This window comes from Diuraphis noxia, unplaced genomic scaffold (genome assembly GCF_037042655.1).
Source record: "Diuraphis noxia isolate RWA-SAM2 unplaced genomic scaffold, SU_Dnox_SAM2 contig0002, whole genome shotgun sequence".
Classification (NCBI taxonomy): Eukaryota; Metazoa; Arthropoda; class Insecta; order Hemiptera; family Aphididae; genus Diuraphis; species Diuraphis noxia.
The window spans coordinates 70,097,273-70,120,028 of NW_028301712.1; the positions used below are offsets into that span (position 1 = coordinate 70,097,273).

General features: G+C 27.9%; 3 protein-coding genes across 3 annotated transcripts; 1 reads left to right on the forward strand and 2 right to left on the reverse strand.

Moving 5' to 3' along the window:
- Window positions 1–488: 488 nt before the first annotated feature.
- LOC107172000 (1-acyl-sn-glycerol-3-phosphate acyltransferase delta-like) lies at window positions 489–4,195 on the reverse strand. The gene is made up of 7 exons (XM_089220704.1): window positions 3,827–4,195; window positions 3,399–3,571; window positions 3,134–3,295; window positions 2,838–3,028; window positions 2,487–2,628; window positions 1,533–1,752; window positions 489–1,446 (listed from the first exon to the last, which is right to left on the reverse strand). The coding sequence occupies exons 1-7, from the start codon at window positions 3,996–3,998 to the stop codon at window positions 1,358–1,360; spliced, it is 1,149 nt and encodes a 382-aa protein (XP_089076830.1). The 5' UTR covers window positions 3,999–4,195; the 3' UTR covers window positions 489–1,357.
- Window positions 4,196–10,925: 6,730 nt separating this feature from the next.
- On the forward strand, window positions 10,926–17,326 carry LOC107172001 (SH3 domain-binding glutamic acid-rich-like protein 2). The gene is made up of 7 exons (XM_089218790.1): window positions 10,926–11,075; window positions 11,166–11,421; window positions 11,513–11,698; window positions 13,295–13,399; window positions 13,466–13,515; window positions 13,858–13,951; window positions 15,932–17,326. Exons 2-7 carry the CDS (start codon window positions 11,377–11,379, stop codon window positions 16,058–16,060), a joined length of 609 nt encoding a protein of 202 aa, XP_089074916.1. The 5' UTR covers window positions 10,926–11,075; window positions 11,166–11,376; the 3' UTR covers window positions 16,061–17,326.
- Pop1 (POP1 ribonuclease P/MRP subunit) lies at window positions 16,146–22,589 on the reverse strand. The gene is made up of 6 exons (XM_015514534.2): window positions 22,213–22,589; window positions 21,834–21,955; window positions 21,528–21,764; window positions 20,697–21,441; window positions 20,379–20,624; window positions 16,146–20,311 (listed from the first exon to the last, which is right to left on the reverse strand). Exons 1-6 carry the CDS (start codon window positions 22,334–22,336, stop codon window positions 19,317–19,319), a joined length of 2,469 nt encoding a protein of 822 aa, XP_015370020.2. The 5' UTR covers window positions 22,337–22,589; the 3' UTR covers window positions 16,146–19,316.
- Window positions 22,590–22,756: the final 167 nt, after the last annotated feature.

Here is a 22,756-nt window from a genome sequence, read left to right on the forward strand (position 1 = left end):
ACACATTATCATTGATCGCATCAGATATCAGGACATAAGAAACAATTTATCAATACCACCTAATATGAATGAAGCACTCAACGAAAACAACAACTACAAAATTATTTCATTTCTAACCAAAATCAATCTTTTAAGCAAATTTTAATAATGTACAAACCTTTTTCCATAGTTTTTAAGTTTAAATACTCTTTGTAAATTTACCTTTGTCTTTCTACTATTTCTAATACTGTTATAATTTATACTAGGTTAATGACCTGTGATGTTGAAGCCTTACTTCGAATAAAAAAAAAAAATTAGGATAGGTAACACAATAATGGCCAACAATATTCCTAATTTATTTTTAAAAAACAATTTCGGTACCTATAAATAATCAGATATTAGAAGTATGCGTGTATATCATCGACTCATCATTGTATATGTATAATATAAATATTTAATATACTGCAATAGTAGATACTAGGTACATTATAAAAAAAATAATATAACAATTTAATATAAACTTGAGGTAATATATTTTATGTAAATTTACTATAACGGCCAATTAAAATCAATAAAAAATAATGTAACAAATCATTAATAATCGCAAACTTAGTCAAATTATTTCACTCAGAAGCATGAATATAAGCTACAATATATATTTTTTATGCTAAATAGGTGTGAATTGTAACTATTGTAAAGTATTGTAATAAATTCAATTTTTCTAACTATATTATTTTTCAAATGTAGAACATATAGTACCTATATGCTATTTACATAATATATTTATTTTTGTTTTTAGGAATTTTTTTTTTTTTTTTTTTTATTAAAAGAAACTTTGTAAACAATTAGCTTCGACAATTATGATTATAAATATTACATATGAAAGCAAGATTAACAACAAAAATAATATTACAGATAAATTAAATTTTTAAACCAGTCTGGTTGAAGAAGGATAAAAGTGAGGTAATAATTGGTACATTTGATGAAGAGAGAATGGATTGAGTGTCGAGTTTGATATTAAAGGAGTGAATTAGGGTGAAGAGGGTATTGCGTTGGGGAACCAGAGAGGGACAGTGAAAGAGTATGTGTGAGATATCACAAATCATGGGATCGCGAACGTGGAACATACATAAAGGAGAGTCATTGAGAGAAAGTTTATAAGAGTGAGAAGTTTTTAGGAATAAAGAAATAGTTTAGAAAAATAGTAACCGTTAAAACAATTTAAAATTATTGAAATCAATAGTATGTAACATTATTACAGCTATAATATGGTCTATAACAATAGCGAATACATGTTTAAAAATATTTTTTTACTTTAAACTATTAGTTCAAAATCCTCTGAACATTTTCTTAAGTTCTTTATTGTTTAAGCTTATATTTATTTCGTTTTTTGTTTTTCTATACCGTATTGTGAAGATGTTTTGTTTATTTCAGAAACGCTCATCATTTTGGATAATATTACATGAACTGCAAATAAAATATTTTGAATTAAATTTAACGATGAAAGCATTCTGAATAATAATTTATTATGTTAGTTATGGTGTTGAACTTACGTAAGCCAATTGGTATCACCAACAATAAGATATGAAGCAAATTTCCCGAAATAAATATGTTAAATGCCAAGTAGAAAAATGGTACTAAAATTAAAATTGACCAAAAAATCATGTTTAGAACACAATAATAACGATATGGTGGAACAAATTTCTCCACTGGCTTTACACCACTTTCCTTGAACCAATCTCCTGTGTTGAAAAAGCTGACCATCATTTTATCCTGTAGAATAAACATATATGATTAATAAATAAAACTAAATATTTATAAACTTATAAATACAAAATGTAACAATAAGTAACAAAATCTATTAAAAATAAATGTATTATAATTTATTTTTATTGTGTTTTGTAATTAAACATAGTTTTTAGTATTTAACTCTTCATAAAAAATACAATATTACAACTATCATCTTTTAGTATATATAATTTTGAAACATATATGTTGGGTAACTACATTAATTTGACACTAGTATTTTTGGATTTTATTTACCTAAATTGGTTTTATTATATGTTTCAGATTAGCAAAAAATACGTAAAATTATATTTAAATGGCTATTATTGTTTTATCTTTATTATTTAAATTTGATAACAAATATATTATTGATATATATGTTATTCAAGTTGCTTTTGGTTACTTTTTCGTTTTGGTGTGCTATCCTCTTAAAAAAGTGATTTTCATTCCTTTATTTTGGATATCAGACGATATACATAAGGCTGATAAGATATTAAAAAAGATTAATTTTTGTCTTTAATTTATCAAACAGTGCACCTACGTTGTATATGTATGTTCGGTTATTTATTCTTACATATAAACATATGGTATTTAATATTTATATAATTTATTTTATGTACATAGCCTAGTGAGTCTGCTGCAATTGGATTATTTTTAATTTAAATTGGGAGTGTGAAATTATTTCCAAAACCAAGCTGATTATATAAAATATGGTCTATTACTTTTTTCTCGTACATGTCGTACATCCATTTTTCACACGCCTTATCGCCTTCTGGAACCTGTTCAATAGGTATTCTTTCCATGTACACATGTGCCTCTAATCGTTGACCACTTAGCAATGCTCTCAACGATGGTTTTTCTTTTCTGCATTTCCGAAAACCATAATAAAAAGAAATGAGTTATAAAACAAGTTGTCGGTATTCGGTGGAAAAAATTCAGTGTACCTATTATACAGGTCATAAGACTCATATGGTGCATAGCCTGTACAAGGTACAATGTACAGTGTACCTACACAACGCAAGGCTATAAATAATGACTAAAATTTATATTTTTAGCCATGATGCTAGACGTACCCTTTGAAAGCAATTTGGACGTTGTAGACGGCTGGCAAATTGTGTCTAAAATGAGGTAATCCAATGCTAAAACCTTTAGTCCTCGGGAGCAAGTGTTCCTTTAACTCAGGTAGTCCTTTCGACCGGGCAAACTTAATGCTGGCCTCTTGTTTATCCTTGGTGAACCTGGTGCCTTCTGCGTATAGCAACATCTGCAGCACGGAAGTTTTGACACACAACATTAAAATATTACCTTAGTAGGTATATAGGCATAAATGGTCACCGTACTGACATTTTTTTTGAATTGTAATAATTACCGTGACTGGGTCTCCATATTCGAACAATTTGCTGAGCTCAGTTTCGATCATGTGCTTGTCTTTTACTAAATCTCTCTGAAGGAATAAAAATTCGCCGAACCACCAAGCCCAACCAATCACGGGAATGTATTTAAGACTATTTTTTGCGAATGCTTTGCAATTCTTGTTATACAATGTAATAATTTAGAAACAAGAAACATATTTAATTAATCGCTTGATTAATTTAGTCGATCAAGCTTTAGGTAGGTATCAAAAAAAAACTTACCCCTAGAATACCGCCGATTCGGTCGTGAACGACCCAAGCAGTCAGCCAGTCAATTTCGTATTTGTGATTAATAATGAATATCGCATGTTCTTTGCCAAAGTACTTGTAATCTTCTTTGTCTACATAGAAGTAATACGGTACACCAGCCCACCATTCGGATATGAAAACGAGTTCTGTAAAAAGAATACATTTGTATTTACAACTTTAAGTATTAAAATATGTATATAATGTATGTTATAAATATGCAGGTAATCGTTTATTCCAACCGTTATAGATTGGTTTTTTTAAATATAAAATTAAAATTGAAGATTCGTTGAAAATGAGTTTTGAATGTTGCTTAAGTAATGTATACATACATTTATTATTTTATTAAAACAAATAATTTTTTCCACGATTTTAAAAATAAATAATCAAAGTATATAATATACCTGAGTAAATAATGTATGAAAAAAAGTAGTTAATTTTTCTGAAAAGTTTCTTGTTTAGTGGCCACAAAATTATAAAAAATAATAACTGTAACAAGTTGACAGTAACACCAGACACTAAAAACACCAATGTGAACAATATGTGTGTCACTGGAGACGACTTTATGAATGACATGTTTGTTGTCAGCTTTGCTCATTTAGTGTTTACAAACCGGTAAGTTATATCAAATCATTTGAATTTTAAATTACACCAAAGAGTAAATTGGCATTAAAGAGATTAAAACTAAAAATTATTTTATTAAAGAAGAACACCTATTAGGCAGTGGCGATTATATGTCTGTAATGTAAAAGTAGCATATGTATACTGAGGGATTCATGAAACCCCGAAATGTGCTTACAGGTTTTATCAAATACAAGGTTATGCAAGGTTATTGATTTCATCCGATGATGAATGTTTAAAAAATAATAAAATATGCACTTTGTACATCATAATCACAAAATATATTTGAAACCGTTTTACTATAAACATGTAGCTTAGACGCATTTTTTGTTAAATTATAATTATTTAATTTTTTTATTATTGGATTCGTCACCGCGTTTTGTATTAGTTCCATAAAATATTGATTTATTATACTCCAATATTTAATATATTAATTAATTGCCAATATCGCTTATTTGTCTAAATACATATATATATATATATATATATATATAATCTATTATATTTTAGTTTGTATATTTTAATCTAAATCTAAAAACTACCTTCTGCCTATATTATATGTGTACTTATTATAAGATAGAACTGCGTATTTATAGGATTTTTGTTAAATCAAACATTTCTTCTAGACATAAATAATAGGTAAAGATAAATTTATTTGATTTAAATACATTCAACATCAAAGATAATTGGTTTTCAGTTATATTATAATTTATAATATTATGTATACTCACTATACTCACATCATATTTTTTCCTTATATCTAAGTAAATTTGTAAATTTATTCCGTTTTTACAAGTATAGGTATGTTTTAAAAATAAAAAATATTTATTGTAGAATACTAATTGTAAAATTCGTTTTTTTGACATACTAAATTCTTATTTATTTTCAACTTTTTTTGTTTATTTATTTATTATTACGAGTATTTATTACCTGAATCAAATACCTAGAAAATCATTTATATTTGATGTTGGTAAACCAAGAAACTAGACATTTTAGAAGATTTTCATTTATTATTATAATATAATAATATTATACATATATATATATTTAATAATACATTTTTTTGATAATAAATTAATAAATAACAGTATTTATAAGCTATGTAAAATTCGTTTAATCGTACTTTTTAATCTTTTATCTTTATCTATTTTAATTTAAATTTATTCGTTGTTTGGTATTTATGTAGTCGCTAAAATTTCGAATTGCAGTTTTTAGTTTTTGTTTAATACTAATGTCTGTACCTAATTATTTAAATCCATAATAAAATGATTTGAAATTGAAGTTAATTCATATATATGTATATAAAAAAATTGTATTATCGAAATGTGAAATGTTAAAATTAAATAAATAAACAACAACTACAATTATTATAAATTTATATTACATTATTGCATAAGATATATCATATGAAGAGATAATTAACTTATGTAATAGCAGTGCATTATTTAAATTTTTTTTTTTTAGTAATAAATAAATAAAAAGTGTTTCTTTCTATTTAAAATAAACTTAAAATCTTTTATTTTAAAATGATTGTTGAAAATGGTATTATTCTAATTTGTTGACAACTTTTTGTATTAGTATAATTATTATTACGAATTTAAACATGGATAACATTAGTTTAAAATTAGTTTAAATTGGCCAATATTCAAATTAATATTTTAAAAAAGAAACATATTTTACAGTACCTACATCTAAGAGTTTTAATATCTTAACAGTCGTTATATATTATAATATAATCATTTTTTTTTTATGTTATTTAGAAAATAACAACATTTATTTTCTTTTAAAATTTCAAATACCAACGATTTAATCTTAATAAAATTGGCATTTTAATACCAAAATTTAAGTTTTGTCGTAAAATATAAGCTGGTAATGTAACCTGCAGGTGGTTGTGGCTTACGACAATGTTTATCAGTGTTTTAATATTATATTATTAATTCCGTTATTTTTGTATAACTTCTATAAATTAAAGTTAAAAAAATAAAAACTTTTACTGCTTTCGAAAGAGATTTAAAAAAATAAATGCATCACTATTTAGGCAAAAATAAAGTTTTTTCATTCATGAGGATCCCGTGACTATAAGCGGGAAAGCAGCAGCAGAAGCAGCGTTTGAAAAAATCATAGCTTATAGCATTTATGGGGTCATGAGGAATATTTTTTTTAAAAAATTATTGAAATTCGATGGATAGATTTTGAGTTAAATTCGAACTAACATATTACATATACCTACATACAAAAAATTGTATTTAATAAATAGAAAAGAAATACTTATAAGCTATAAATACTTATCACACCATAGGTGATAGGTGTTAAAACATTCGTACCCTATATATCATACAGTAAACACACACTATAAGTTTGACCAATACAATATACTTATTATACACACTCAACACTTTTAGACCCGTCCAAATTATTAATTATTAAAAAGACACATGGCAGTTAGTTCGGCAGTAACTATCTCCACGATACACTTATTAATAGGCAGCATCCAAGACAGTTGAGTACCATTTTAAATATTATAATTGCAATAGATTTATAAACCAAAAGTGTCTCATTATTTAAGTTTAAATTTAAATTGCACGAGTGTGCACAGTGCGCGTGCCTGCGCGCGGGCACACACACAATAGTCGTCTCTTCGCAGCTTCTATACTTTGGCGCGAGATTTTTTTCGCCCTCAGAGTGATGAATGGCAGTAGAACACTAAAGTGAATTATATATTAGAATAGCAGCCACGTGTGTGTTTACGCGTTTAATAATAAATAATAATATACGGACCGTTACCTATATATACTGCAGCATATACGAGGCAGAGCAATTTATTGTTCATAACGTTTTTGTCTCGAATACTACTGAGGAGGAGTGAGGAGGTGCTCATTTAGCTTAGAATCACGGTATCTGATAATTGATAATGTTTTAATGAAATTAATGTTCCGATATTCGTATTTGTATAGATCAGGGAATGTAGGTGAATGGTGTAATAAATCCACCATGAAAAAAAACTTTTTTAGGCGTAAAAAAATTTCTAAATGTAGGTATATGAGTATATGCAGACCGCGATGACGAAAGTTCCGATTCATTTCTTACTTGTAAAAAAATTCTTACCCAATTAAGCTAATCGATGTTTAGTGTTTAATGCGATTCACCAAATAATATTTATCTAAATCGGGCGTTCACCAAGGATGCGAATAATGATTTATTAAATGTTTTATCTCTTTTAGTCGATATACTTGAAATCGTTAAATACGGATACGTCTTTCACAAGGAGGAAGTCGTTAAAAATATGGTGTGAAATTCATGAAAGGGTCGAAGATGACCAATATTATCATATAGTGGTACACAATATTGTTACGGCAGTTTGATGATTGTACACATTTTATTCGTTAACATTTTTTAATAACAGATTGTTACCTACTTCTTTAGTCTATTTACTGATTATCAGTGTTTTTCTCCATTGGAGAATGGAGGACAGAGAGAGAAAGAGAGAGTCGCATATTATCTTTTTTTCTATCTCTAGTTCTGACTATTCAAATTATACTGAACTCGTTAGTTCTAAAGTAACAGAAATAATTGGTACGATTTTGCTTCTTTTTCATTAACTTTTATCGTTTTAAATACTGATAACTCAGTCTTGTAAGTTCACACCACGATAATCAATATGATAACAAGCTAATGATTAAATTATGTATTTTAAATTATTTTTAAATTTTAATACTAGTTCTTGGTTTAGAAAAAGCAAATATTTGAATTTTGAACAAAACGTATTTAAACTTTATTTTAATATTTTACTAATATCTTCAGTGGAAAAATCTAAAGAAAAATTATGAAAAGAATTTAAGAAATTAAAATTACGCATTTCTTAAAACATTATCACCTTCAGAATCTTAGTGACTATTAAACATGTATTAGCGTGACAAATTATGAAAAAGACATAAGGGTTGAACCTTCCTATATTACTAAATTCTATAGCCTATAATATACTCAATTTTCCATAGTATATATTACAATGTAATACTGCATAATATCATTCATCATAATCTTGGTTGGATCGTGGTTCGTGGATGCTACAAACACATATTTGATATCTCCGTTTAATTAGTATAAAACTGTATATTTAAAAAGTTACATCTACAGTAATATGTAGTTCATAAATCATAATTTAATTAATATGGTATTATCACTATTATCGTAGGCACTAACGTCCTCATTTGAGCTACTCACAATTCCGTAGGTCTCATAATCTATACCAAGATAGAAGCCACTAGAAAATAATATATCTACTATACGTACTATGATAGTATGATATAGTATACTGGTATTTCGAGCTCCGGCATCACTAAGTTTCTATAAATTAAATTTTTTCAGTCTCGATCATTTATTAACTCGGTTAATTGAAGTCACGGTACATGTAATTATTATTTTTTTGTTCTTTGAGACTTCAAAATACTGATGAGGTTCCACTGTGTAAGCAATAGTACATTTGAGTAATAAAAATACTCTCAGTTTTCAATGAAGATTATATATTAAATAGTTATAACGCCTATAAAATCCTATTACATGATGTAATGTTAATATATTATTATTGAAACTTAAAAAATATATATTAATTATATCATATAACAGTAGCTTTATTACAATAATAAGTAATGTATAAGTTAGGTAGCTATAATATATTAAAATTAAATATCAAGTAGGTATATTAGTATATATTATGAGCTATGATCATAAAAATGTTATTTATACCAAATACCAATATGTGGTTTTATTGTACGTTGTAAACTGTTAAATAGGTACAAAAAATATTTTATTTACGGAACTTATGACTCGATGCAGCAGGATTTTATATAAGCATATCTACGATTGTAATTTTCATATTATGAATACTGAGAAATGACAATATTGTAATAGTTTTATCGTTTTATGAACAGTCACACATTTAAACATTTTTACATATTGATATGAGATAAAAAATACATTTTAAGATAGCACGATACTGTATTTATTGTATATAAAACAGATTAAACAACTCGTAAAACAATAAACAATGCAAAATATAGGTATTTATATATATTTTGTTTAGCTATACTGAATATAATATTAACATAAATACAGTTATAACTAATAATACAATCATATTACCTACATACAACATACACACAGTCATATATTATCTATGTATAAACTACGATATATAGTTTTTAAGTCTGTGCAATAGTGTGCATACAGTCAACAGCCACCATATAGACATAAATGTATGAAATTTGAGTATTATATGATTATGTGATTTAGACACACCCAATTGAAGTAAACTATGTATATATAGGTAAGTAGGTACCTACCGATTTACTTATAAATAATTATGAGTCAAAAAAGGGTATTCACCTCATTAGCTTTTTTTATCATAGTTCAAATGAGACACACCAATAAAGGGGGAATGTTACGAGTTTCAGTGAACACTGAAAACTATTTACTTATTTTTTTATTATAGATTTGAAGCCTGTAATAGGACCCATCGTTCCGCAAGACTTAAACATATCCAAATTATTCGTAACCAGTGTCGACCTGACCACACTAAAAACGCAACATGGATCCTTAATTAGGTCCAAAAACTATCGGGACGTCTCTGGGTCCCGAAAAATTACGTTCGGCTTAATATTTACAGAAATACTTAGGGAGTACCTACATAGACCTGCAGAAACACGCCAAGCAAATAAAAACTTACAAGACCTTAAAAAAAATATCTAGTGGCCCAGCGGCTATGATGGCCAGGCCGACATTGATTAAAACTTAATGATATTTACCACCTCCCCGAAGATCACTAGAACAATCTTACCCCCCGGCAAAGTATTGAAAAGAAGGTTATTAAACATATATTTCGTTTCTATGTAAAACCATTTACTATGTTTAACGCCATCATATTAAAACGGTTTGAAATTTTTAAACTATACATATAGTGCGAGCGTTTTAACTTTTAAAATGGTTTAAAAAATGTAAATCGTTTTTAACGCCATCATATAAACGTAGTTGATTTAACGATAGTTTGGTGAAGATTTATTTTTACGAATAATTTAATACCTATATCTAATCATAAATCTCTACAACTTTTTATGTATAACCAATAATTATAAATAGTATAGTGGCACAACTAAAAAATAATTTCAGGGAGATTACATTGTCTCAACATATATATTATATATACATTAGAGATAATACGGGGACTGCCAAAAACGAGGTGAAAAAAACAAGATTTCTAGGGTTTGGGGGTTAAATTAATAAAAAGTACTTAAATTGATGTTCAAGATACATTTTTAAAACGTTTAGATTTTCTAAATAATGAGTGTCTTATATTCTTGTGAATTATAATAAATAGATCATTCCGTATATAGCCATATACCTATATAAGTACACACATACGATACACTAAATACCACTTCACTAATCCTCTAATTATATAAACCATTAGAAAAATGCAATAACGACATTGTTGTTGTTTGACCGTGTTGTGCACAGAACAAAAGAAAAAAACGACAATTCCTATGATTTATAAAATGACTTGAATAAAACAAAAGCGAAAAGTCGCAGCGGTAGTCGAGGAATTTATTATTTAAATAGGTTCTACACGCGGACACAATAAATTGTAATACATAATAATTGTCGTTGACTATAATAGAGCCGTATTGTCGCATGGACAGATCGACGGGCAAAGGTGAATAATAATAAATCAACAATGGTCGACCTTAGGACAAATAATATATTATACATTGTATCAAAACATCAGATGATGGAATGGGGGAAAACGATAATTTATTATTATTTTGTTCTGCGTGATTATGCCATTATGGTCGCAACATTCGTAGCACGCCACACGGTCGTAAAGTTGTGCCCTTGTGTGGTCCACACGTATCGTCACCACAGTCCACAGTCAGTGGTCCACGCATAGATATAGTTCACGTCCAGCTTATCAATTTCGTACCTACGGGCTACAGTTAATATTAAACCGCAGTCCAACACGCACGCGCATCAGTAAGACCAGTAAGTACCGCTGTACCGCAGTTGCAGTATCCTTCTCTCGTCCGTGGACATTCGTCGATCGCTGATAACACGCTTTGAATTTCTGATTAGGAAAAACCAAAACGTCTCGAGTAACTTACCAAGTGTTCCCGACCGTGCAACGACGGGCGACGTTAATAATTCATTATTACATTGCTAAACAGTGAACACTCGATCGACCGCAGTCTTCCACAATATTCCTATTCCATCACCGTGCAATTTTAATAGTCGCCCACACTGTCCCTGAATACGCGACGGAAATACAATAATAGATCGACCGAAAATGGTGGTGAAAGTGTACATGTCCGGCATATCGGGTAACAAGGAGGTAAGTCGCGCGCGCGGACACCATCGTCGGATGGACGTCTACTCGATGTCTGTTTGGTCATTTTGGTGTCTCACATGATATGCGGTTGCAGGTGAAGAAACGCCAACAGAGGGTCACCATGATATTGGATAGCAAGAGCATATCATACGACCTGGTGGACATCACTGAACCAGGGAAGGAAGACGAAAAGGCTTACATGCAGATCAACAGTAAGACCAAGGATGGTTCAAAAAATGCTCTGCCGCCCCAGATATTCAATGATGATGTTTATTGCGGGGTTAGTATGATTATGTCAGATACGTGTATGTATCATTTTAAACTATCTCATCTAATACTATTTGTGCCGATTGGAATATCAGTATATTTAAATAGTTATTGACCATAAAAGCTTGACTCGATAAATACTAATTAATTCTAAAGCCTCTTGGTTTGCTTACTAAAAGCTTGATAGTAACAAATTCTGGAAGAGAAATCATTATTTACCATATTAGGAAATGTCTAGTTTTGTTTTCTAAATAAAAATGCCTGTCTTGTCATGTTTAAATTCTTTGAACCATATAGGTGCTTACATTTATACTTCTTATGTTTCTAAAATTTCTCTTAGAAATAAACCCAAGACATTGGTTGAAAATTAAATTTAAATATATTTTGTATTATACTACCTAGTACCTAGCATAACAATATGAACATGTCTATATACAGGATGATTCGCTAAGCATGCTCACTCCCATTTTTCCTTTAAAAATATACTTAATGAACTACTGATTTTTAGAATTTTTAAATGCTATACTCTGATCATATTTCCAAATTCTTGAATTTTTTATACCACTTTATGAGTATCTTGTGCAGTGCCACATCTTGAATTCTTTGGACCTTGGTCCGAAAAAAAAAAAAAAAAAAATATTATAATAAAATTGTTATAAAAAAAGCCAAAATATCTGTAAATCAGGCCCCTCTCCCAAGTATTTCAAACAGTCTGAAACCTGTGCAATGTACCACTTACACCGGCGGTTTATTTAGCACTGATCCAATGGCGATATAAATTTGTGTTTTTCAAATGAGAACCCCCTTTATTATGAATTGTTTAGTAGATATTATTTTTGTAAAATTTGAATAAGTAGTTACTCAGTTATTAAAATGTTTGTTCTAAAGATAGTAGTCCATAAAATTTGTTTCAAAAAAATATAAAATTGGACCTAGTATTTATTATACTTAGTTGTCCATTTTTACAAATTATTAATATTGATAGAATACAGTGCCGTAACTAGCTTTATGTGCGCCCTTGGCAACCAATGTTATAAAATAATAATGAATTTTTAGTATTTATATGAAATAAAAATTGAATATAATTGAATAGAATATATTAATCACTAAAATTTTAAAACCACCATAATTTTCTTATAATTCCATTACTATGAACTTTTATCCTTAGAAAATTAAGTTAAATAATACAAAAATTACTCATACTGATTTAAAAATTCATTTAAATTTTGAAACTACAAATTTTTCAAAAAAATTATTCACTACATAATTTATAGTTGAAAAGTGATGTTCTCACTTGAAAAATAGTAGTTTATGTTACCATAGAACACTATTGGTAGTACAAAAAAATCTCAAGAATTCATAAATATAGTCTTAAATAAGGTATAATTAAAAATTTCAAAAATCAAATATTGAATACCTAACTTTAGTTATTAAAAAAAAGGGGGTGAGCCTACTTGATGAATCACACAGTGTACTTTTGTTTTAAAATGTGTCTATATTGGTATCATAACTATTATTTGATAAAACAATGAAGTAAAATTAGTTTTACCTTTTGATTTATTATTTATTTTATAGTTTCTTATTAATTAAATAATAATATGTTATACAGGATTATGACGATTTTGATGCAGCTAATGAATTGGATGAGTTGGACAAATTTTTTGATATTTCTACTAAAACTCCTCCTAAAGAAGTAAATGGCTCAACTACCGTGGTAAATAATTCAAAATTGTTATAGTATATTTATTTTTTTCTAATCCCTTAATATTTGTTTTTTCAGGAAGATGTTAAAGTTGAAAGTACAAATGAAAACAATGATACTAATAATGGGTAAATTATTAAAAAATATTTAAAATTTTAATTTTAATCTTAAGTATTGGTATATATTTTTTGTTTTGATAATTAAAAAAAAAATTTTAATGTGAAAATTAAAAAAATCTTCTACTCCCACTGTAATTATTTTAATTTATTTTTAGTTAAAATTCAATTGAATGCATAATAAACACAATTTTTAATATTATCATAAAATAATATTAGAAATTAGTACATATTTTTCAGTTTCTCATGTTTCAAACAAATTTGAATTTATTTAACATTAGAAATTTAATTATTTACTTAAACTTTTATATTATTAGAATAATAATTTAAATTTTGAATTGATACTATTCATAGAACTGTAAAAGAAAAAGTAAATGTAAATGAAGAACAACAAGAACCTTTGACTTCTGATGATGAAGATAGTGATAATGAATCGCTTGACACACAGGTGACAAGCAATTAAATGAACATTTATAATTTTTTTTAACAAATTCATCCTATTAACTTGATGAGCTGTTTTTTTTAACAGTATTTTTTAATGTTTCACTACAAAAATGAGTAGATTTTAATGTTTGCACACCTCTGAATAATACCACACTAATAAATAATTATACATTAATATTGACACTAATTGACATAATTTTTTTCAAAAAATGATTAAAAGATAAAATAATGTGTGAATATTGATTACTAGACAATTTCACAACTATTCGAGGATATGGGTGTAAGTTTTCTACTAAAAATTTGGGTTTTTACTCTAATAACCAAAACCAACTCCAAAAATAAAGCTCAGTGAACCATTGTTCAAACCTTTTCAATGTATTAGTTTTTAAGCATTGGCTATTTAAAAAAATTTGAAAAAATTTTATTGAAGTACGTAGGTGTATCATAACACAATTGTTATAAAATGAAAATGTTAACACTAACTTATTTAATTCAAATTGTTTATTGCTTTAAATTTCATGTTTTCACTATTATTTTTAAGTTATGGTTTTAAAAATTTGAATCCCACCTGTTCTTTATCCTAATTAAATCTTACTTAACTGATCAACACTTCCAAGTCCATTATCGCTCTGCATACTCAGAAATAACCAAAATCAATGCTGGCGTCCCACAAGGGGGCATTCTATCTCTATTCTATCATATCTAACTCTATTCAACATCTATGTTGCTGATCAGCCCACCACTCCTCAAACCATGGTGGCTGATTATGCTGACGATAAGGTCATTTTGTTAATTAGTGAAAATCTGGTAACCGCCTCATCAAACCTACAACTTCACCTTAACTTAGTGACTAACTAGTACGACAAATGACATATCAAAATAAACCAAAACAAATCAAGTTATACTACATTTACTCTCTAAAAGGGTGTATGTCCAACTGTTTCACTGAACAAATCCCAATTCCCACATTGGATACAATAAAATACTTGGAACTCAATCTCAACATAGAAAAATCATATATGAACCAAAAGACTGACTCTCAACGCCCATATGCGCATACTCAGCCCTCTAATATTGAGAAATAATAACACCAATCTAAAAGTCAAACTTCTAATTTACAAATCTCTCCTGAAACCTATTTGGATTTATGACATACAGCTCTCGGTTCAGCAAAAAATTCAACACCAATAAAATCCTAGTATTCTAAAACCTAGCTCTTGGACGACTCTCCAATGCACCACTTTACATCTCAAACCTAACATTACATAACAATTTTCACATGAAAACCATTAATGAAGAAGCTCAAATCTTTTACTCACGCTTCCTTTTGAGACTTCTATCCCACCAAAATCCTCTTATTAAATCCTTTCCTCTCTGACTCTCCCAGGAAATCCAAGGCGCAGGCTAAAAAAGAAATGGTGTCGTGACCTCTTATAATTACCAAGTTAAAATATACAATATATATACACACAATTCCAACCATCAATAATTAAAAAGCAAAAAAAATGTATATATAAATAAATAATTCATGCTATGTGTTACCAGTGCCAGGCGGCTTCTTAATCAATTTCTCACATCCTGTCTTCTCTTAGCACATAAGCTTATTGTACATACTTGTATAGATGGTTTATTTCTAATAATAATAAAAAAAATTTGAATAACAATAAGTTGATCATTATGAATAGATAACCAATATTATGAAATTGAAATATATGTATTTTATTTTTATTGATTGTCTTTTGGTATTAAATATTAATTAACTACTACAATACTTTATTTGTTGCTCTGATTAATATAATATAGTAGTAAAATACTAAATTGTCAAAATATTTGTGATTTTTGACATTATAATTGCATGAATTGTTATTTTGTTTAATTAACATTGGATTCTTAATCTATATTTAGTTTACCGTGAAATTAAAAAAAAATATATATGTACATTTTTCTCATGATTTTTTAATATTATATTTTTTATGGATTTTAGAACAAATTGAACGATACAACAGTAAGTCCAAATTCCGTCCCACTTACAGATGAATCAAATGTATTATTGGATATCCCAGAAACTAAAAAAGAACCGTTATCAGAAACCGAAGAAGAAATTGAAGAGTGAGATTTTTAGCTTCTCAAAAAAAAAAAAAATGTACAAAATTATAATAATTTTTAATTCGCTGCCTTCACTCTAACAAATTATTCTATTCTATTTTTTTTTTTTTTTTTTTTTAACAAATGTTACTATTTTTTTCTAGTTTGAAACTCCAAGTATTAGACTTAATATTATTATTATTTTTTTTTTTTTTGTGTTCAATACCAAAATAATTCCTTAAACAAATATTGGATGCTTATAGTTATGATTGTAATTTTTATTTATAACCACACTATATTTATAATATGTAATTATTGGTTTTGTATTTATTGATTTGTTTTAAGGATATTAGAACAATCTTTAAATGTCAATTGATGTTAAGCAAATAAATAAATAATTTTGCTTTATATTATATATTTTATTTTATTATAATTATTTTATTATACTTATTTATTTATACAAATACATTTTAAGAAATGTTCTTTTTTTACCAATAATGTTTTATTCAATGATCCAATGTTACAAGTTGTATGAATACGTTTGATTGACCGAGAAAATAAGTAATTATTGCCAATTCAGGTTTAATTATAATTAAATACAAGTTATTTATAAATTGTACATAACCTTATTACAAAGAACTCACATAACATTTGGGCCTTATTATATAACATATTATTTAAAAGTTATAATTTTATAAAAATAAAATTATTATTTATACAATTTTTTGTAACAATGTTTTTTTAACAATTATGTTGTATTATAACTATTTCTGTTTTATTGACTTAAAATGTATATTCACCTTGTTATATATTTAGGGTTTTTGAGCTTACTAATTTAGATTGTATACGCTTTTTAAAAATAGAACTATTTCAGTTAATTGTGTTAACTATATTCAAAAGGTCAAGTTTTTTGATATATTATGTATGTCAGGAAAATAGTTGAATTTTTAAATTGTATTCACTTATTGCTCATGTATCAGTGATACTTAGATATTTTGCTTAATACAGTAATTGAAAAAATTTGAAAAGTGAAGTATATAATATAATCCTTTGTATTAACTTGATATTATTTGTTATGTATACCATGAACTATTACTTGATAAATAACCATAGACCATTATGTAAATAACTGGTATGTCTGTCTTCTGTTTACACATGTTACTGATTAGTGATTTTAGATTAAGAACCTCATTTTCTATCTATAATGAGTATAATGTATTAGTTTACATTGCAATCAAATTTTATAATGTTTAGTATTGAATCAAAATAAAAATAGCCTTTTTTTAAATAACAATTATTAATTGCTTATTTTTTTAAGCCATTAAAATTTAAAATTGCTTTATTTCAATTAATATAATACAGTGTTGTTGAATTCATTAGTTAGTTTTGTAAAAGATTTGGTTTATTTCTCCAACTCACAAAATGTAACAATAAATCCATGATTCCTGCACGATTTATAATCTATATGATTAAAAAAAATTGGTGTTACTTGAAAACTAGTGGGGAGAAAAAAATAGCCGGTAAGTTGTATTTTCAATCCTAAGTCATAAACACAAAAGTATTATGATTTATCAACTTCAAAATTACTTGCAAATTTTTGCGTTTTCGACAGATTTCGTAAAAATTTGAACTATAAACGCTTATAAAATAAAATTTCACCTCTATCATCTTCCATAAAAATCTTTTCTTCCAGTGACATACGAATACTCATAATAAAGGAATGTCAACAAAGATGGCATCAAAAGTGGACATCTTATTACACAAATGTGTAATATTCCAATGAAATCCAAAGAAAATTCGAAGTAATAATAACTAGACTGAGAATAGGACACACAAAAATCTCCCAGTTTTTTAATGTCCAGGGAAGAACCTCCAATATGCACAACCTGCGGTGTTCAAGTAACCATTAAATACATCCTCACCGATTGCCGAACATATCTCAGTACCCGTACAAGCTTCATCCTACCTGAATCATCACTTTCAGAAATATTGAACAACAATCCTCAATCCATTACCAACATCATACAATTCATCACAGCCGCCAATCTTCTTAACAAAATTTAGTTTAATTTAGATGTAGATACAATTCATGTAATTTTTTTTCCCCCTTTATATTAATAATTTCTCACATTAAACCCAATGGCCCATGTTGCCGAGGGTATTCATTAATAAAAAAAATAAAATAAAATAAAATTGTGACTGACGATTTTTAATTTTTTTTTGCTACAATAAGAGCAACTCATAAGGAACCTTGTATTAAATTTTCAAGTTTTTTTGATCATCCAATTTATTTTTAACTAACTAACTAAAACTAATATAAACATTTGGTGAAAATTTCAAGTATTTGCAGTGATTAGTTTTTGAATTACAACCATCTAAAAAAATCAATTTGGTCGAAAACTGGTTTTGCGTAAAAATTCCCGTTTTTCTGTCACTTTTTTTTGGTTTTTCTCGATTTTTTTGAAAACTGTTGGAAAATGTTTACTTTAGATCTCTATAATGCAACTAGGATATTCACTTTTCCATCGGAAACTACCCCCAAAGTTTGAAATTGAAGCATTATTTCGACTAGATATGCTGTACACAGTACACAGACATAAAAAAAAGAAAAAACACATCATTGTAAAATTAATACCTTCATCACTCCATTCTGAATCTAAAATTACTTTAAAATGAATTTACAATTTGCTATCTAGATTTTCTAAATGAAAACATTTATGTTGATTAGGAAAAAATTTGAGTGTTATGATTCATCCTTTACTGTAAAGTAAACTTGGCTGGGAAACTAAGTCACAGATATTTTTGACTTTTCTACTGACCACAATGTTTAAACAACAATCAACACTTTTAGAATATTTTCTATTGAAGTCGAACAAATGTTGTCTATTGCTGATAAAGTTAATCCAACTAGAACCTAGACATAAGGTTAATATTTTTTTTTTAACTACTCTATTCATATTTCACACTATGAAGTATAAAGGACCATTGACGTTTTATATGGTAACACTTGTCAGCCCTACCCACTCCATACGATACATATCTATAGCACTTTAAACCTTGCTCTCATGGATAAGTTAGTAGGAAAAGTACCATCTAAACAATAATGGAGTAGTATTAGCACAATAAAATATTGTATAAAGATTAAAGAGTATTATAGCAAAACATACATTTTTTTATAAATCATATTTATTTTATATGTAATTAAACTAATTTAAACATTTTATTAAAAATGATTAATTAATAATATAGTATTATTACAGAGATGCCTAACATTATTTTCTATACTAAATTGTTATACTTAGAAAAGCATACCTATACTGATTAGTGCTGGGATTTCGGACTAGTACATATGGTAAATTTGTTTTTGAATCTGACCAGAGATTAAATAACTCCAATAGTGCAAGTCCAGGCATGTAACCAATGCCAACATATCTGGAATTGGTAAAACTAAAATGACTATGACACGAGAAACCCAAAATTACACGACTGCAACTTTGCTTTAAGGGCGTTTGTTCTTCAGGAATCCACAACTTTTTCATTTGATTCAAGTATTCCTTGACTATTTGTGATGTAGGGGATACCTTCCGTTTAAATCGTTTGCAGAGAATGTTTCTCTTTTTCTTTTCTAATACACGTTTACGTCTCAGGGATCTCAAGAGTTTTTTATGTTCCAAACGATAAATCTTACGTTTGAAGGCATTCAAATCTTTGTGCATTTTTTCTAAAGGACCCAAATTAGTTTTGTCTCCAATGTTACTCAAGTCATCACGAGTTGGTAAACATACATGTGAATTAGGTTTCAAAATGCCTTTCTGCGATAACTCAAGCCTTATGGGTACTAAACAAGTTTGTAAGTCAGCAAATTCAGACTGTAAATTGTTCACATAAATTTTTCCTTTTAAATTTAAAATTACATTTTGTAGTTTAGTTAATACTTTGATATTTCGTAAAACAAATTTATTATTAGAGTCTAACATCCATTCATTACAGAGGATGTCCCAAGGACAATGAAATGGAGTCTGAAAACCTAACTTAATGTAATTAACTCTCATTTGTGGAGGAAGTTTAAAGTGTTTTTTCATTGCTTCTTCTTTTTCTAACATAGCTCTCAGGTTTCCAGCATCAGTATCTGGTTCGTCTTGTCTGGGTAAACATCGTTCTAGTATCATGGTTGTAGTTTCTCTTAGTCCTCCAGGTTGACATCCGTTCATAATTAAACCTAACCAAAATGGCATTGCCCATCTAGCTGGTAAGATAATATCCCATCCACTACCGTAACCTAAAACAAAAATCAGTTTTTGGTTAAATAAATTAATTGTAAAATATATTAAATTTAATCAAATAACCTGGTCTAGTAATTGGATGATGCTGTCCAGGTCGCTGAATTAAAATAATTGGTATAATAGACATGGAGTGTTCATCCAATGCAATTTTGTCATTTCCATTAATAACACATTTACTGCGTAACATATTTATCTCACAATTAGGCATCTTATTCTGCATGGACCAATTTCGAACCTTTGAATCCCAAATTTTAGAAACACTTGCTATTGTGGGAAGTTTAAAAGAATAGTCCTCTTCAAGTAGAAAATCTAAAATTCAAACATTTAAAAAAAATTATTTTTTTATGCATTTTATTAATTTATAAATAAGCATTTAAAAACCTTTAGAAATAGGCAAAGCTTTTGTTCTTTTCATTGGAAACACCAACCGTGGATCAATTGTATGAAATCCAATTACACAATTTGTTGGATATGATTCTGGTCTATCAGCTCCACTTAAAGATTCCCAAAGTTTTGTTTGAATATTAGTAGAACTTTTTAGATTTTTCAAATGCGATGACCACCAGTTTTCATCAATACAATTGTTTGAATTAACCAAATCAGCAGGATATAGTACACGACTCAAAACACTATTTGATAATGGTCCTGTCAGTCTTAGCCTATTCAAAGAACCTTTTAATAAAGTCATTTTCATAGTATTATTAACAAAAGTAGGAGTCTGTACCGCAGGAGTTGCAATATTCTTTGAATTTTTTGTAATTTCTAAAAGTTTAGGCTTTTTTAGAACTGGAGGTTCAGACTCTAAAATATCTATGTTATTTGGCTTTAAATTAAACGTAGTTTGTAACTCTTTTGCTAGCTGAGCATAAATTGAAGGTTCTGCCCAAATCCACACAGCTCTTATTTTGTCTTGAACACAAGTATCCCAAATAAATGACACCCTACCGATAGCTCCACAAGGATATGTACCATTTTTGAATATGCAAATTGATCCTTCTCTAGTTCCTTGTTCGTAACATTTGGCTTTAAATGTACGTCCACAATCTTGATTAACATGCTGCATTAAGCCTTCTATTATTTGATTATAGGGTCCTTTTAGTTCAATACAACTAATGTAAGATACATCCTAAATTAATAAAATAAAAAACATGAGTAGGTACAGTCATAGTATAGTTATAAGTATAATAATAATATGTTATATTGGTATTTTACCTGAGCTAAACAGTGATTTCCAATAGCCCTGTAACAGGCTCGATAAGTTTTATCATGAGAGCTTTTAGGTAATTTATATCCATCCTTAAGTACAATATGAAACCGTTTCGCAAACCATACATGAGTTTCTAGCCATTTTCCATTTTTTTGACGTCTCAAATAGTCCAAACAACGACTTTTGGGTTTGCGCCTATAATGTTTTCTACGTCTCACATGCTTATTGATTTGCTTTTCAATCTACATAGAATTTAAACAAAATGTTGAATACAATATACATAATTTCAAAGTGCTATATTTTTATAGTACAGATTTTTTATGAGCAATTCTTAAATCTTTAGGCATTCGTTTTACAGTTGTGCTCATGACTCGACGACGCATTTTTTTAGGAAGACGTTGAAATATCATTTTATTGCATTTTTTTGGGGTCTCTAAAATTATAAAAAAAATTCAAAAATTTAATAAATAAATAATACCTATATAGGTAATGAGTTAATGTATTATAAAATAAAAACATAATTTATTTTTAGTACTTATTGATTAGTAGGTTTGTGATAGTTAACTTTGCTTTGACTACCTTAATGATTTTTTATCAATATTATTGCATACAACTTTTACAGACCATATATACGTAAAAGCTATAGGCTAGCAGCTATAATTTTAATTGTATGCCAATTGAATGACTTACGTATTTCTTTGAGCAAAGCTTGTATTTCTTGATTACGAGCAGATAAAAATGAATCAACATCAACTTGATTCCCTGGTCTGACATAACCAGAAGTGTTTTCCAATATATTATGCAGATGATCCATAGCTTACAATGCTATTTGACGAAAGAACATAAAATATAATATTCAAAATACACAAAAAAATTTATCACCAGAGTCGACGACTCGACGTACAATAAATTTAAAAATAAATTTTTAGTTTATATTGAATCTAGAGGTGTCGTACGCGAACGAACGGTTCAAAATGAACGACCCGTTCATTACCCAAACCTATGAACGAAACAATCCGGATCGTAAAATAATAAAAAGTCGTTCTTTCGTTACAGGACTGGTCACGAGTCGTTATCAGTGGAAAATTAGTGTCACGTTCGGAACTACAGAAATACACATTGCGCCATCTATTAGTGTTATGTTTAAGTGCGAAATTATTTTATTTTCATTTCTATTTTTAACATGAGCAATCGAAGTATATCACGGACGTATATACGTCCGTGAAGTATATTA